We start from the raw sequence: 13,421 nt of genomic DNA, 5'->3' as shown, positions 1-13,421 counted from the left end.
ACCTTGTGATTCCTCAATCCGACCACTAGATGGAGCCAGAGACCTGGAAGAATTGAGTCCCGTGTGGAAGCTTTTATTATGGAGAGCAGAAACACTGACCAGTTTTCTCGAGTCATCTTTTTGCTCTCATGTTAGCTTCTCTGTGTAATTTGTTGTCATGTAAAAATGTAATTAAGATTATAATTATTTAATTGTTATTTATTTAATCATGATTAAATTAAACATTCTTTAAAAAATATCCTCCAGATAGTTTTGAGTCTAAATTTAAAGTAAAATATTTGCCCTCAGATTTTTATTGCCAGCTTTATGTCTAATGAAACGCAGGTCCTTGTGTTGTGAGTGATTAGACAGAGTTGTGTCCCCACAACAGTAGTAATACAAGAACACACACACACACACATTCCTCTGCTGCTGGACTTTTAAACTCACCGTGTTTTAAAAAAAGAAGAAAAAAAAAGAAAAGGCATCCTGAGAGCAAACACTCAAACCGAAGAGGAAATGAGCACATTCCTGAGTCTGCTGCAGGAGCACTGTTACTCACAGTGTGTGTGCGCGCTGTTTACAGAGGTCTGTAGATGAAGACATGCAGGTTTGACCTTTGACACCAATGACCTAACTCATGGAGGTGACGTCACAATGAGATGAATTTTAAGGAGGGTGATGTAGTTCAATTAAACCAAAGCTCAGTGTGTTAATCGGCACTGATGTTTAAATTAACACAAATAATAACAACACTGTCAGATGTTTCAGCGTTAATGCAAACGCTGAGACTCGAATCAGTGACTGTGTTTTGTTGCACCAGTCATATAATAACATCAACCTCTCATCTGACATAGTTTTTCAAATTATAATAATTTAAAAAGAAAACTGTGAAACTAATGAAAACCAACGTGAAACATGCAGACTAGTTTATTCTTTGCTAACGTGTCCATCAGGAACCCTGAATTCACATAATTTTGTAGTCTTCGCCATCTTTATTGAAATTATGATGTTATATATTTGTGTTTGTGCTGCAGCCTCTCTGAGACCACTTTTCAGCTGTTACTGTTAATTAGCTATAAGCTTACTGACCAGGCTAGCTCGTGTTAGCTGATAACTCAAATACGGTCACAGGCAGGAGCTTTAAAACAATGGTGACTTCAAGGTGGGAACCGTCCATTTTTACATACAGTCAATAGTTTCGAAATATAGTTGTTGTTTTCTTCTCTCTCCTTGGAAAGAACTGGAAATGCTTGCCGGCCTCAGCTTGTAAATCTGTGCTCAGATTCAAACTCTGGCTCCTTTTTGGGAATAAAAAATGTTGTTTTAGTTTGAATGATGAGCTGAGAGTCTGATTCAAATATCAGCATTTCTATTCACCTTATGAGGAAATGTATTTTTCTGTGTCATGTATCTAAAACAGCTGAAAGTTTAGATTCAGCCACTTCATTTTGAACATTTGAGCCTCTGTGAGACGTTTGTGTTCCTGCAGACTTTGTGTCTTTCGGTGTCTTTCGGTTTCTGCTCTGGATTACAGAACTCACCGTGGGGCTCCGTCTCATTGGTTTGGTATGCGAGTTGTGTTTTTCCTGCAGACTTTTAACCCCTTGAGACTCATAAATATTTCTTTCTGAAGTCTCCAGTCTTTGTATGCGCTCAACTGTAAAAATAAAACCCAGACAGGAGAAAGAAATCTAATAATCTCAATGAAAACACAGCTTCAGCAGCAAAGACAGAAAAGTCTGACACTGAGAATGTGCAGAACAAGAACGGCTTTTCGGAAGCAACGGTCCGAGTGCAGATTATCGTCTGACAAAAACAAACTAAATATCAAGAAAAAGTCACGACGAGATGTTTTATTGATCAGAGGTTCCTTTTGTTCGTCACGACTCCCTGAAACTGAAATGGAGGATGTCACAAAGAGACTCACGATGTGACTGAAACATGTAAAATCGAATCTACAGTTCCTAAATAATATCTGAAACACTGACAGCACCACAGGACGTGCTTTAGGAGCTTTTGATTGATCCACCAGTGAAAATACAACTCAGAGTTATCTTATGTCTCTTAGATGTTTCCAGTCCGTTAAACACATTTATAAACTCAACAGTAACTCTGATTTGGTCACATTTAGTCATAAAAACATTGTTTATACTGCATCACAGTGGGGAGGGAGGCAGCTGCAGAACATATCCTCCTGAGAGTTGGTGCAATAAAAGAGTTCACTATCAAATCGGTTCTTTTACTTGGACGTTTCTGAGGGAAACCGAGGCAGCTCGGAGGTGTAACAGGGCCTCCTCCACGCCGGACATGCTTGAAACGCCTCACCTGTAGGAGGCACCCCAGTCAGATGTTACCGTGGCTGGATGTGGAGGAGCAGCATCCCCGTTTCAGAGCTCAGTGAGAATTACCTCTGTGTAATAAAATCGAATGGCACAGCGAAGAGGCACGAAGCCAAGAAACAGCTGAAACCTGTGATTAGAAAGTAAGCCGGCCCCCAAACTGATATCAGCTGACTGAGGCTGGACTGATGGCCGATAAAACGTTTTCACCATCAGTTTGTTGCACAGGTAAAAGCAAAGAAATCTCCCAAAACCTTCACATCCTCGCCGCTCTGAACCTTACTGACGACACGCCTGACAGAGGAGTCAGAAGAGTGAAGGGTCGCTTGCGGGGAGCTTCACAAAGAGCAAGAAAAAGCAAGTTTGCCTCGCTTAAAGCCAACGAACTCCTGGGAGGATCCGTCACACGAGGCTGGATGTCATTGTTCACCGTGTTTGAAGGCGAGACCATACTGCCCATCAGGCCCCAACAGTGGAGTCTGGAGGTGGGAACATTGTGGTGTGAGGCTGATTTTCAGCACACAGCCAAGGAAAATAAAGCTGCTGCAGCGGCCCACTCAATCACCGAAGGAATCTGTGGAAAAAAGCAAAAGTTCACAGAAGTCAAACTTTCACATTCATCTGGAAGAATGGGATAAAAATCCCACCAGAGCAACGCCTGTGCTAGTTTCTCCAGGACCACAGGATACTGAAGGAGTCCAGTTAGGAAATGAATCATCTTTAACTGGGTTTAAACTTCAGCTTCTCCTTTTTTGTCCCTTTTTCAGGTCTCGTGATGTTTCGTGTATGAATGAGACGGGACCAAAGAACGATTAATGCCTGGTGATGTAAGATCTTCAGGCTTTTCCTTTAAAGCTCTGTGAAGGTGCTCTCACACATGCTGGTTTAAAGCTCGCGGTCACGGCGTTCAGAGCTGATCTGCAGCTCGTTTCACCCTCACACAGTTTTTTTATTGCTCTAATCTGTTTCAACATCCCGACGCCTCTTTACTTGGACGGAAACATTCGGAGCGTCTGATCTTCATAATTTCTTGATAAACATCTTTCATTTCAGAGGATCCAAACGCGTCGAGTCATCGGAGGATGCAGATTTAGGAGCTTAGAGACAAACTAAATGACAAAGAGTCTGGATTTGTGGAGCTTCTATTTGATCCCAAAGGAAAACTAAGAGACGTGACTGCTGATGGACAAAAGGGGAGACGCTCTGTCTCACACACAGATCACAGATGGGAAGTGAACCTCTGCTTTTCCTTTGTCCTCCATCTGTCCACGTGTCTGCCTCCTCCTCCAGGCGTCCCGATGTAGATGCTGATCAATGGATCAATCGATACCCCGCCGTCACACAGCAGCGAGGTTTGGACAAAGGACCAGAGAAACCTTTTGTTTCCTCCAGTTTTTACTGCAAAGAAACAGCAATGATTTATCCCATTTATCTGCTGGAAACTACAAAATAAGAGCGTGTGAGATTGAACCAAACATCCTGTGTGTGCGTGAACGTCACAGATTCCTACTTTTTCTGTTCCTGCGTCTTATTTTCTTTCACTGGAACCAAGTGGATATGAGACTCGTTTAAACGAAGGAAAACAGAAAAGACTAAGACTGCTTCTGTGTTGAGCAAAAACTGAACTGCACGAGTCAAAAATGGTGCAAACCTGCACGAATCGTGAGTTTAAATACGAAACCCTGGGTGCGAGAGAGCGGTCGCTGTTTAATCCCAGTTGTGAGGTCATTATTTTCAGTACTGACAAAGGTGGAGCTTCTGTCTTCAATGTCAGAGTGAAAACATCAAGCTCGTTTTGGAGGATTTCATCTTTGACGGTGCAGCGAGGAGGAGACGGAGGAGGGTGGGACTCAAACCCAGGTCGCTGTTCTTAACCTCGCGGTGTCCGGCCGCCTGCTGTTAGTGAAACTGCAGCGGATTGGTACAAACCAGAAACCGAAGCCACGGTGACGTCAGCGGCTGAAGTTTGGATTTTGGGTCACGCCATCTTGGTTTTTGGAGACACTGGAGTAAAGAAACAAAGCGTGCAGCAGCGTCACACCAAGGAACTTGCTACACTCGCCTGTGTCACCTCCACCTGTCAGTCACACAGGCCACGCCCCTATGTCGGAAAGAAAAGGATCCTGTTGGCGGCCCTCATGAGCTCAGCACCAACACAACGACCACAAAGGAAACGTTTTCTGCCCGGTACGACGGCGGCCGGGTAAAAGAGGCCGATGGTGCAGAGTCAGATTCTGTTTTAGTGCCTTGCTGAATGGCGCCGGCGTTCGTGGTCCTCCAGGATGCTCGGTCTCTCCCTCGGCGCAGCAGCTCGTCCTTTCCTTCTGCCCATGATGGCTTCCCTCCTTCGGCCTCCTCCACTTCTTTTCCCTTTGTTTTCCTGATGTGACATCATCGATCCGACCCTCCTCGTCCTCCCGATGAAGCACGTCGACACGTTTCCTGTTTGTGTCCCAGCTTTGCTTCCGTACACGAGGACAGGTGTGAAACCTTTCTGTACTGTTGCTGTGGGTTGGGCAGACGACGAACTCCAAAAATGAAACAATAATCGACCTGAAAGTCAAAGATTTTCACAGTTTGAAGTTAAAAGTTTGACGTGTTTCTGTTGTGTTTTGTGTTTCTAATCATTCAAAACGTAAAATAAAAACTCAAGGATAATAAAACTGTTTTGACTCAGCACACCGACATGCTGTAATCGATCATCGATCGATAGTCCTGATGTCGGCAGCGTCAGACCCAGCGATGCTGCTCACGCTCAGACCTCGTCCTCTGACTGAACAAACGAGGGGCGGGACTAATCTTCATTCTTCGTTTTCATCCAGCAAGCTGAAAGTGAGAAACATCACAAACAGATTTTTAAAGGTTAAAAATGACAGCTCAACACACTCTGACCGACGCGCCGTCTTTTAGCTCCGTTTTTGGTCTCCTTCACCTGTAAAACCCCTGACAGACCCCCTTCAGCTCCACACAAAGCCATGAATAGTTTCACGTGTCGAGCCTTCATGCTGCAGTTAGGCTGAGCAGAGCGAGCTGTCAAAAACTGTCACATGCATTTGGAAAAAGCTGCAACGCGACATTTAGGATTCAAATATACGTCACACACGGACAAAGACTGTACATAAAAGATGGACGTGGCCATTAGTTTCTGGATTTTGCATTTGGAAGAAACAACTTTGGTGCGTGGACCACTGTCCTGTTGCTTTTTCTGTCTGTTTGTTTTACAGTAAGAAGTGACCATATTTGGATGATACTGGAATTTTCAGGTAATATTAACAAACTTGATTAATCAAAGTAGCCACGCCCCTAAATCCAGTATCCAGCTGGATCATTCGTGAGCAGGAAACTATCCACTGAGACCAAACACGCTTAATTCTGCTGGACAGCTGAACACAGGAGTGTATGAGGGCGGACTCACTGCTGAAGGCAGCCCCAAGTGTCCTCGATATAAATATGTAAAAACTGTGTGTGTTTCTGTTTGTTTGTATATGTGTCTTTCTTACTGCTGTTACACCCACATTTCCCCTCGTGGGACAATTAAAGGATTTTTCTACCAAAGTGGCCACGAGAAGAAATGAAAAATAAAATAAAAATGAAAAAGATTATTTTAAGGCTGATTTAAAATTTGCACTCAGAGAAATCATGCTGTGCAAAATCTTTTTTTCTTTTTCTTTTTTAAACTCGTCCGATTCTGCATCAAATTTTAAAAATTTTCCGCCTCTACACCAGCTTTCATTAAATTCATCTCGGCAGGTTTTTTGTGCCTAATCTTGAATTATGGTGCAGAGCTGAAAATAGTTTTTTTTTTATCAGAGACTCGCTGTACCCACTCCCACAAACCGGCCGAGCACACAGTGTTTCAGTCGTCTGACAGCCCGGGGAGAGAACGCTGGCAGTAATTTATGATCCCATGATGCATCAGTACTGTGAGGCGTAAACACGTGTGCACGGTGTCCTGGTAGTGCGGAGGTTTTTGAAAGGTGGTGCAGACTTTTGCAGTCGTGGTAAAGTGTCTGAGCAGTTATTTAGTGTGGAGCTAAAGGGTCGCCTTGCATGCAAATAAACACAAGAGGAACGAGTGCAGCGGGGTTCAGAGAGCTGAATGGTGGGCCGAGGGAGTTTCAGCAGCTTCACCTTGAACATAATCGCTGTCTGTGCCAATTAAAGCGCCACCAGCGCCCCCGCCCCTCCTCCATTATCCTCTGGCCTCTGAGAGCCGAGGGAAGGTATGTGGGCTCGGCGCCAGCCGGCGGGCCCGCTTGGGAGACAAACACCGAGGCGGCCTGCGTGGGGTTCAGCTCTCTGAGGCAGCCTGGTTTCCACAGCAACGGCCACCGCCGCCAGCCGGGAAAAACCTCCTAAATGTCAACTTTTCCAGGAAACGGGGAGAAAAGAACCTCATTTTAAAGTCTCATTGCTTACAGGGTCCCCAAAAACCCTCAAAGACGGCTTCGAGAGACATTCTTGGGCCATTCGGTCATCAGAGATTCGTTTTGTCCGAGTTTGGCGTCGTTAATCTCCGGTTTCAACCAGATTTTATAGCTTTCATACAAACCTGATGTGTCTTTGCACTCCCCACCACACTGTCAGTGTCTGTTTGTACTTGACTCACACTGTAAGAACGTCTTCTGTTTGTTTCACCTCGTGTGATTGACAATAAAAACTCAGGCTCTGTTTTTTGTTCCGTGCCGTCTTCCTGTGAAGAGTTTAATGTCGGATTTGTGCGCCGCTGCCACACATATCTCACATATTTCACAGATTTTTCTGTGGATTTCATTTGTCTGAACTTCAGCATCGTAACACAGCAGCTCCTCTCAGTCAGAGCTATGCCATCACATTCACACGTCTGCTTTCAGGATGCATTCAGGGATCACCTGTAAATTGTAGCTAAAACAAAATAAAACTGGTTTCAGGTTAAAAGAGCCTTGCAGTAGCAGTATGTAACCCCAGTGTGCCCATGTTCACCCTCAGAGTGCCAAACTTACCCAAAATTCACCAAATTCTTCCTTTAACCCTAAAACTCTTAATCTAAAAATCAGACAGAAATGAAGTAATGTGTTAAAAGTCGAATCATCTTTTATACATTAGTTTTTGGCCTCCATGTTTCGAAACTTCAGCTTTAGCATAACGCCTGCTGAAATGTTAGCTTCCTGAAGTCAGAGGTTCGGGTTATCAGCCAGGTTAGCTGACACACGGGTACTGAAACAGCATTTTTATGGACCCTGCGGCCGCCACATCCTCCTGTAGAAGCCGCAAAGGACTCAACAGTCTGAGTATTCATGGCTGAACCAGAGGAAATCTCCAGACAGCTACAACAGTAAGAAAAATAATGCTTGGGTTCAGATTTCTGTTACCAACTGAGCGGTGGCGGCTACTTTCAGGGACCTGCAGCACGGTTTTCTCTGGATGCAGCCACTCTTTGTGCAGACGAGAGCCTGACGTCTTAGTAATAAGAAAAAAAACCCCAAAAACCTTTGTGTGTACATGTGGTGATTAAACGTGAACATAAGAGACTCAGGAATGCATTAATGCCACTGAATGTCCTCACAAAGATAGTGAAACATCTGTGTGTGTGTGTGTGTGTGTGTATTAGCTCCTCCCCCTGCACACAGAGTGGAGCAGTCGCCCCAACAGGAAACATCTTTGGCCCAAAATACGAGAACCGCTCAACCAAACGACCTGAAACTCAACACTGAGCTTATCGACGTCCTCAGAAACACACCAGCTGAGTCTGAAGTGGATCAGCTGACCGTGGACGCTTCTGTCCATCTATCTGTTTGAAGGTCAACATGAAGAGCTGCTGTCAGTGCAGTAGTCTCCCTGTAACATGTTTGTTGGCAGCATGTCATACTCAGGTACATTTCTGCACTTTAACGTGAACATTTTGGTCCTTTTTCATTTCAGTTTTTTTTTTTCCATTTATAGTCGTAGGAACATCGACCAATCACATTTCAGCAGGTAACCTGAAAACTAGCCACTGTACATAAGAACTGATGCTTTTTACAAGTTCACTCATAGCTTCTATCATGTGTTGACTGATTGATTGAAATCCACTGTGATGTTGTTAAGAAGCAAAACTACAAAAAACGTCCAACAAATTATTGATCTCACTGTTTCTGTTCTCTCAAAAATTAAATCACCACAAAAGTCTGAAGTCGTGCTTCACTTGGTCCACAGATGAATCCACTCGAAGCCCAGACCTCCCACCGTTTCTCGTCCTGCTGATCTGACCGACAACACGTTTAAAAACGTCTGCGTAACAGCGATGAGTCTGACACGTCATCAAACAACAAATGACACACAATTCATACATGTTAAAAAACAAAATCAGGCTCAGGTAAGCAATCTGTGGAAACTGTTTAATGTTCAAATGTAACTTTATTCATAGAAAGCAGACTCAACATTTAATTTCTGTGTTATAGTCTCATCTGTGTTTCTTTGAATGAAGCTGTAGTGTTCATGGAAACAAAGTCGACATCTGCCTGCCTGCGCTGCAGTTTTTCATCTGGTAAATACTTAATTCAGATGGAGCAGAGTATTTATATTAATACTAATGTTGAAAACACAAGAAACAGAATAAACTGGTTTTAACTGTTAACTTCACCCGGCTTCAGTATTCAGCTTGTTTCCTGCTTCATGTACAAACTGCCTCCAAACCATCCACAAAACACTGGGAGTGCGATCTGGTGAGCGGTCCTGAGACTAGTGACGGGAACTCCAGCTCTTTTTAGAGAGCCGACTCTTTCAGCTCCCAAGCGGCTCGTCAGGTAGTTTTGTTGCTTTAATGAATTTATTATCAGCAGCAATATAACATTATGCACAAAAGGAACTACTAATGTAAAAAAAAAAAAAAAAAAGTTATTTATTTATTTATTTATATATGTTTAATATATAAATATTATTTTATTTACTCACACCACACAAAATGTAAAAAAAAAAAAATTTATAATATACAAAAATCAACTATTTACAATTCAGCTTTTAACTATTTCAATTTTCAGATGTTTCCTTTTAAACAAATTTAAAAGGAAACAACACAAAACACTGCAAACCACAACACAATAAAATGCGACTGTAACCCCCCCCGCGCGCAGCGCTGGGCGGAGGGGCGCAAACTCCCATCTCTGCTCAGCGCCAACACAACGAGTGCAGCGTGAAGCGAAAAAAGTGAGAGAAAGAAAAAAAAAATCTTGCATTGTTCACTTGGAAGAGTCGGCTCTAAGAGCCATTTCGTTCGCGACCGACCCATCACTACTGGAGACGGTCTGAGTCAGGGATTGGTCCGAGGAGGCGGTGGTGCCATCAGGTCCTGCTGACTATTCCTCACAAACCAATCAGCCCACAGAGGCTGACAGAGGTCAGCTGTTCCAGCTGTTGAAAACAGCTTCAGCTGCTCCTCAGCGCTCATCATCTGATCTGCTTTTTAAAACAGGACCGCCATGCTGGAATCCATAGCAACAGGCAAACTTACCGGGCAGCTCTGCCACTTAGTGGTTTTCATGAGAGACTTGTTATTAAGAAAACATGGGACCCACGTGCCTCCAGACGACTTCACTAATGCACCACCCGGCTGATGGAGGCTCCTTCTGAAGTGGTTGATGCCCCCATTACAGTCCTAAAAAGGTTTTTAATCCACAGATTGTCAAAGAAGAAGCCCTGAATGCTAAGAGGAGGAGGAGGCCACCTTTGGTTACTGCACTCACAGTTTGAAGTCTAAGTGCAGCCATCTTGGTTTGTTTGGAGCTGGAAGTGACCATATTTGGACAAGAGGGTGGAAGTGATCAGCTACTCCTAGCAAGACTGTTTTTTAAGCTAATGCATCACACTGACACTGCACCCTCTAAACAACAGGCTAACAAACTCTTAGACTTTAATTCACCCAAACTTAGAGGACAGACTTCAAGGATGCAGCACAGCAGCACAAACTCGGACCGCAGGTCGAGTTCAGTGACTCCAGACAGCCAAGGCCGAGACTAGCAGCTCCAGCTCTAACCAGAGGAGCCACGCACCAAACCTGAAGCCTCAATCAAGTTAAAAAAGAAGCGCTTTAAAAACAATGACCTGCCGTGCTCCAATTATAAACGAGGAAATGATCCACAAAGACCCAAACCGTTTCTGTAAACATGCTTATTTCTGCTGTAAAGTTCAACATTTTTATGTGAACGTTTACGACAGGAGCCTCTGGTGGCCACCAGAGGAACTGCAGGTTTTCTTCCACCTGATTATTTCGCCAAACTCTGATCAGAGAAACTTACAGAAAACACAAAGTAGGCACAGAATGTTTCATGTGTTACTCTGAGGAAGATTACGGACTCCTCATCACTCTGCAGGTCATCAGCTAATGGGAAGGTTGGTGGTTCAATTCCCGGCTGCTCCAGTCTGCGTGCCAAACATCCTGATGTGTTCATCAGTGTGGATCTTAGACCAAAAGCACTTAGATGTAGAAAGGTGCCTGTTGTGAGTGAGGCATGCTGGGTGCTCAGGAACCCTCCATTTACCAGTTAAAGCCCCGCCCACAGAAAAGCTTACATCACAGGTCACTCTCACCTGGTGCTGTTCCAGCTGGAAATGCTTCACATAATGAGATCAGTAACTCCTGTAAGCCCAACACCTTCACTTCACATAGTTTTTTTTTGTTCTCCCGGACCTGTGTGATGTCACAGGGAAAGACCAGAGTAGATTAGAACAGAATAGAAAAAAAACTTTATCCACATCAGTGGGAGATTGTCTTTGGTTCACCAAATTAAAAGACTGAGTGACACTGCAGAAAGCAGAGCATTGTTCACGAGCAAACCTTCAGAAAAACAGCAAGTTTGACTTTCACACCTGGTTTCGTACTTATTGACCTCCTTTACCTGATATTTCCTCTTTGCTGGAGCTCCTTGTTTTTTGTAAGTGCTGTAAGACGATCTGAGTACAGCGCATGTTAAACAGTAACAGCAATAATGTAAAAGTAATGATTTACCACGGTGACACTCACACAAATCTTTCTCCTTTCGGACAAATTTAAACTTTAACTGTTTCTGTGCAGCTGCAGGATTTGACGGTCGGCACTAGGACCCATCGGACAGCTGACCGGCTGTCCTTCCGGCGCTAGGACCCCGCGGACACCGCGCTCCTCTCTTTGTTTCCACCAGTCAGCGCCTCCTCCTCCTCCTGCTGCCGTCGTCCTCCTGTAGTCTCACTCCGAGTCTCTCTCCATCAGCAGCGGCTGGATGCTTGCAGGGACGGAAACATGGCTGTGAATCTCGGCAAGAACCGGCTGGCCCTGCTCACCGCCTACCAGGACGTCATCGACGAGACCACGGACACCGACTGGTGAGTCCCGCGGCCCTGCTCTCCTGTCCTCTCCTGGTTCTGCTCCCGCTCCTCTCGGGGTTTCGTTGTTCGGGTTGTTGCGCGCTGAGGATGCGCAAGGCAGGACTGGGGCACCACCACCTTCATCATCATTGTCAGTACAGCTGGTGTAAAGTAGGGACGGAGGGGGGTGCGGTTGTTTCGGGTCTGCAGAGAGTTTGTGTCAGAGAGCTGCAGGTCTCTTTTTTTTTTTTTTTTTTTTTTTAAGGGGGCGGGGGGGTCCCGAGCTGCCCCGCAGTGCAGACTCAGCGGGGAAATGTGCGCGTAAAATGCGCTTTGTTTGCCCTCAGTCCGCCGGGACCGGCTTCACTCCCAGCTGGAAGCAATTTCAGGCTTTTGTGCAAAGTGATGCAGAGGTGTGTGTGTGTGAGGTGGTCCAGAGATACTGATGAGCCCCTGCATCCTTAAACCAGCAGGAAGAGGGGCGAGGCCGGTGGGTGGGATGGAGGGAGGAGGGGAAAGAAGGGGTGGAGGCTTCCATCATCCCCCTTTGTGGCGTTTCTTCACTGGGAAATGGTGCAAGAGGGTCAGTAAGGAAGTTAGTGAAGTAAAAAATTATTCATTTGGCCTGCCGAGCAGTACGGTGGCCCAAAGGTGCAAAACACAACGACACTAAGAAAAACGCAACAACTTTTTAGAAACATCAAATCAAAAAAACGCAACAGTGAAACCAAACTGGACTTTGTTTTGTAAAACACAAAACAAAACCAAAAATACAACAAAGAAGTAAAACTGTGAAGCAAAAGAACAGAAAAGTAAAAAACAAAATAAAAACACAATTACAAGCAAAATTTTTTAGTCGTGTGTAGGAAAAACCCCGTCAACATTCAGGGAAAGAAACAAAACCAGTCTTTGGAACATCTCATGACATTCCAGGAAACAATGTGACAACATTGGGGAAAACCCCCAAAACGATTAAACATCAAACCAAAAAAATGAAAACATGAGATTTAAGAAAACAATAACATTTCACAAAAGCCCGACAGGAAGCAGGAACAGCACAAAAAGGAAAAATTTTTAAGATTTCTGAACAGGAGACCAACACAGGAAGTGACTAACAGCAGTGTGGTGATCTGAAACTATAGAATAAGAATAAGAACAACTTTATTTATCCAGAGGGAAATTCTTTTGTCATGTACATGCTCAAAGCAGCAGGAGAGACAGAGGAACAGATGAATAAGATATACAATATATACAATAAGAATAGTAGTATACAGTACAGAAGTGTATACAGAAGTGGGCGGGCCCAGAGTTAAAACTCTCCTGACTTCAAGGCGAAAATTGAAGTGATTTTGTTTACTGAAATATATTTGTTGTTCGATCAGTATCGGCAGTTACTGCAGCCGATAAGTAAAAATGTAAAGAGTAAAGAGGAGAAAGGAGAAGCGCCCTTCAGCCATGTTGTGAGTGTTGAGTTGGGCAAAGTGCAAACGAGTAAATAAAAATACATAATAAATGTCTTAAAGAAAAGAATATCGGCCAGTATATCAGATCAGTAAAATCACCAGATATCAGTATCGGTCTTAAAAATCTGATATCAGTCTGATATCAAAAACATGAAAAAAAATCAGTTTTCAGGTGTGTTGTGTTTGGCACCTCTAGGCTACCATACCGCAAACCATGGCCTAAGTAAAACTATGTGTATTTGAAGTACTGCTCCCAGCTGCTCCCTAATGGGATCAAACCAGCAACCTTTTGCTGGCAGATGTGTAAACCACCACACTGGAGCTGCTGCACTGAAACATT

General features: G+C 44.2%; 1 protein-coding gene across 2 annotated transcripts in view; it reads left to right on the top strand.

The window, feature by feature from the left end:
• The first annotated feature begins 10,940 nt into the window (after positions 1-10,940).
• Positions 10,941-13,421, top strand: part of dbn1 (drebrin 1) — a 118,327-nt gene continuing 115,846 nt past the window's right edge. Inside the window, exons 1-2 of one of the 2 annotated variants that reach the window (XM_040032571.1) lie at positions 10,941-11,209; positions 11,350-11,636. In XM_040032571.1, the coding sequence (XP_039888505.1) occupies positions 11,554-11,636 (83 nt within the window). In that variant the 5' untranslated portion in view covers positions 10,941-11,209; positions 11,350-11,553. The remainder of the gene's footprint in view (positions 11,210-11,349; positions 11,637-13,421) is intronic. The other variant, XM_040032572.1, reaches the window with a different exon arrangement.

The sequence above is a fragment of the Simochromis diagramma genome, unplaced genomic scaffold, assembly GCF_900408965.1.
Source record: "Simochromis diagramma unplaced genomic scaffold, fSimDia1.1 OVJJ01000216.1, whole genome shotgun sequence".
Classification (NCBI taxonomy): Eukaryota; Metazoa; Chordata; class Actinopteri; order Cichliformes; family Cichlidae; genus Simochromis; species Simochromis diagramma.
The sequence above is the reverse complement of the archived record's forward strand: the minus strand, read 5'-3'. Positions and strand labels throughout refer to the sequence as shown.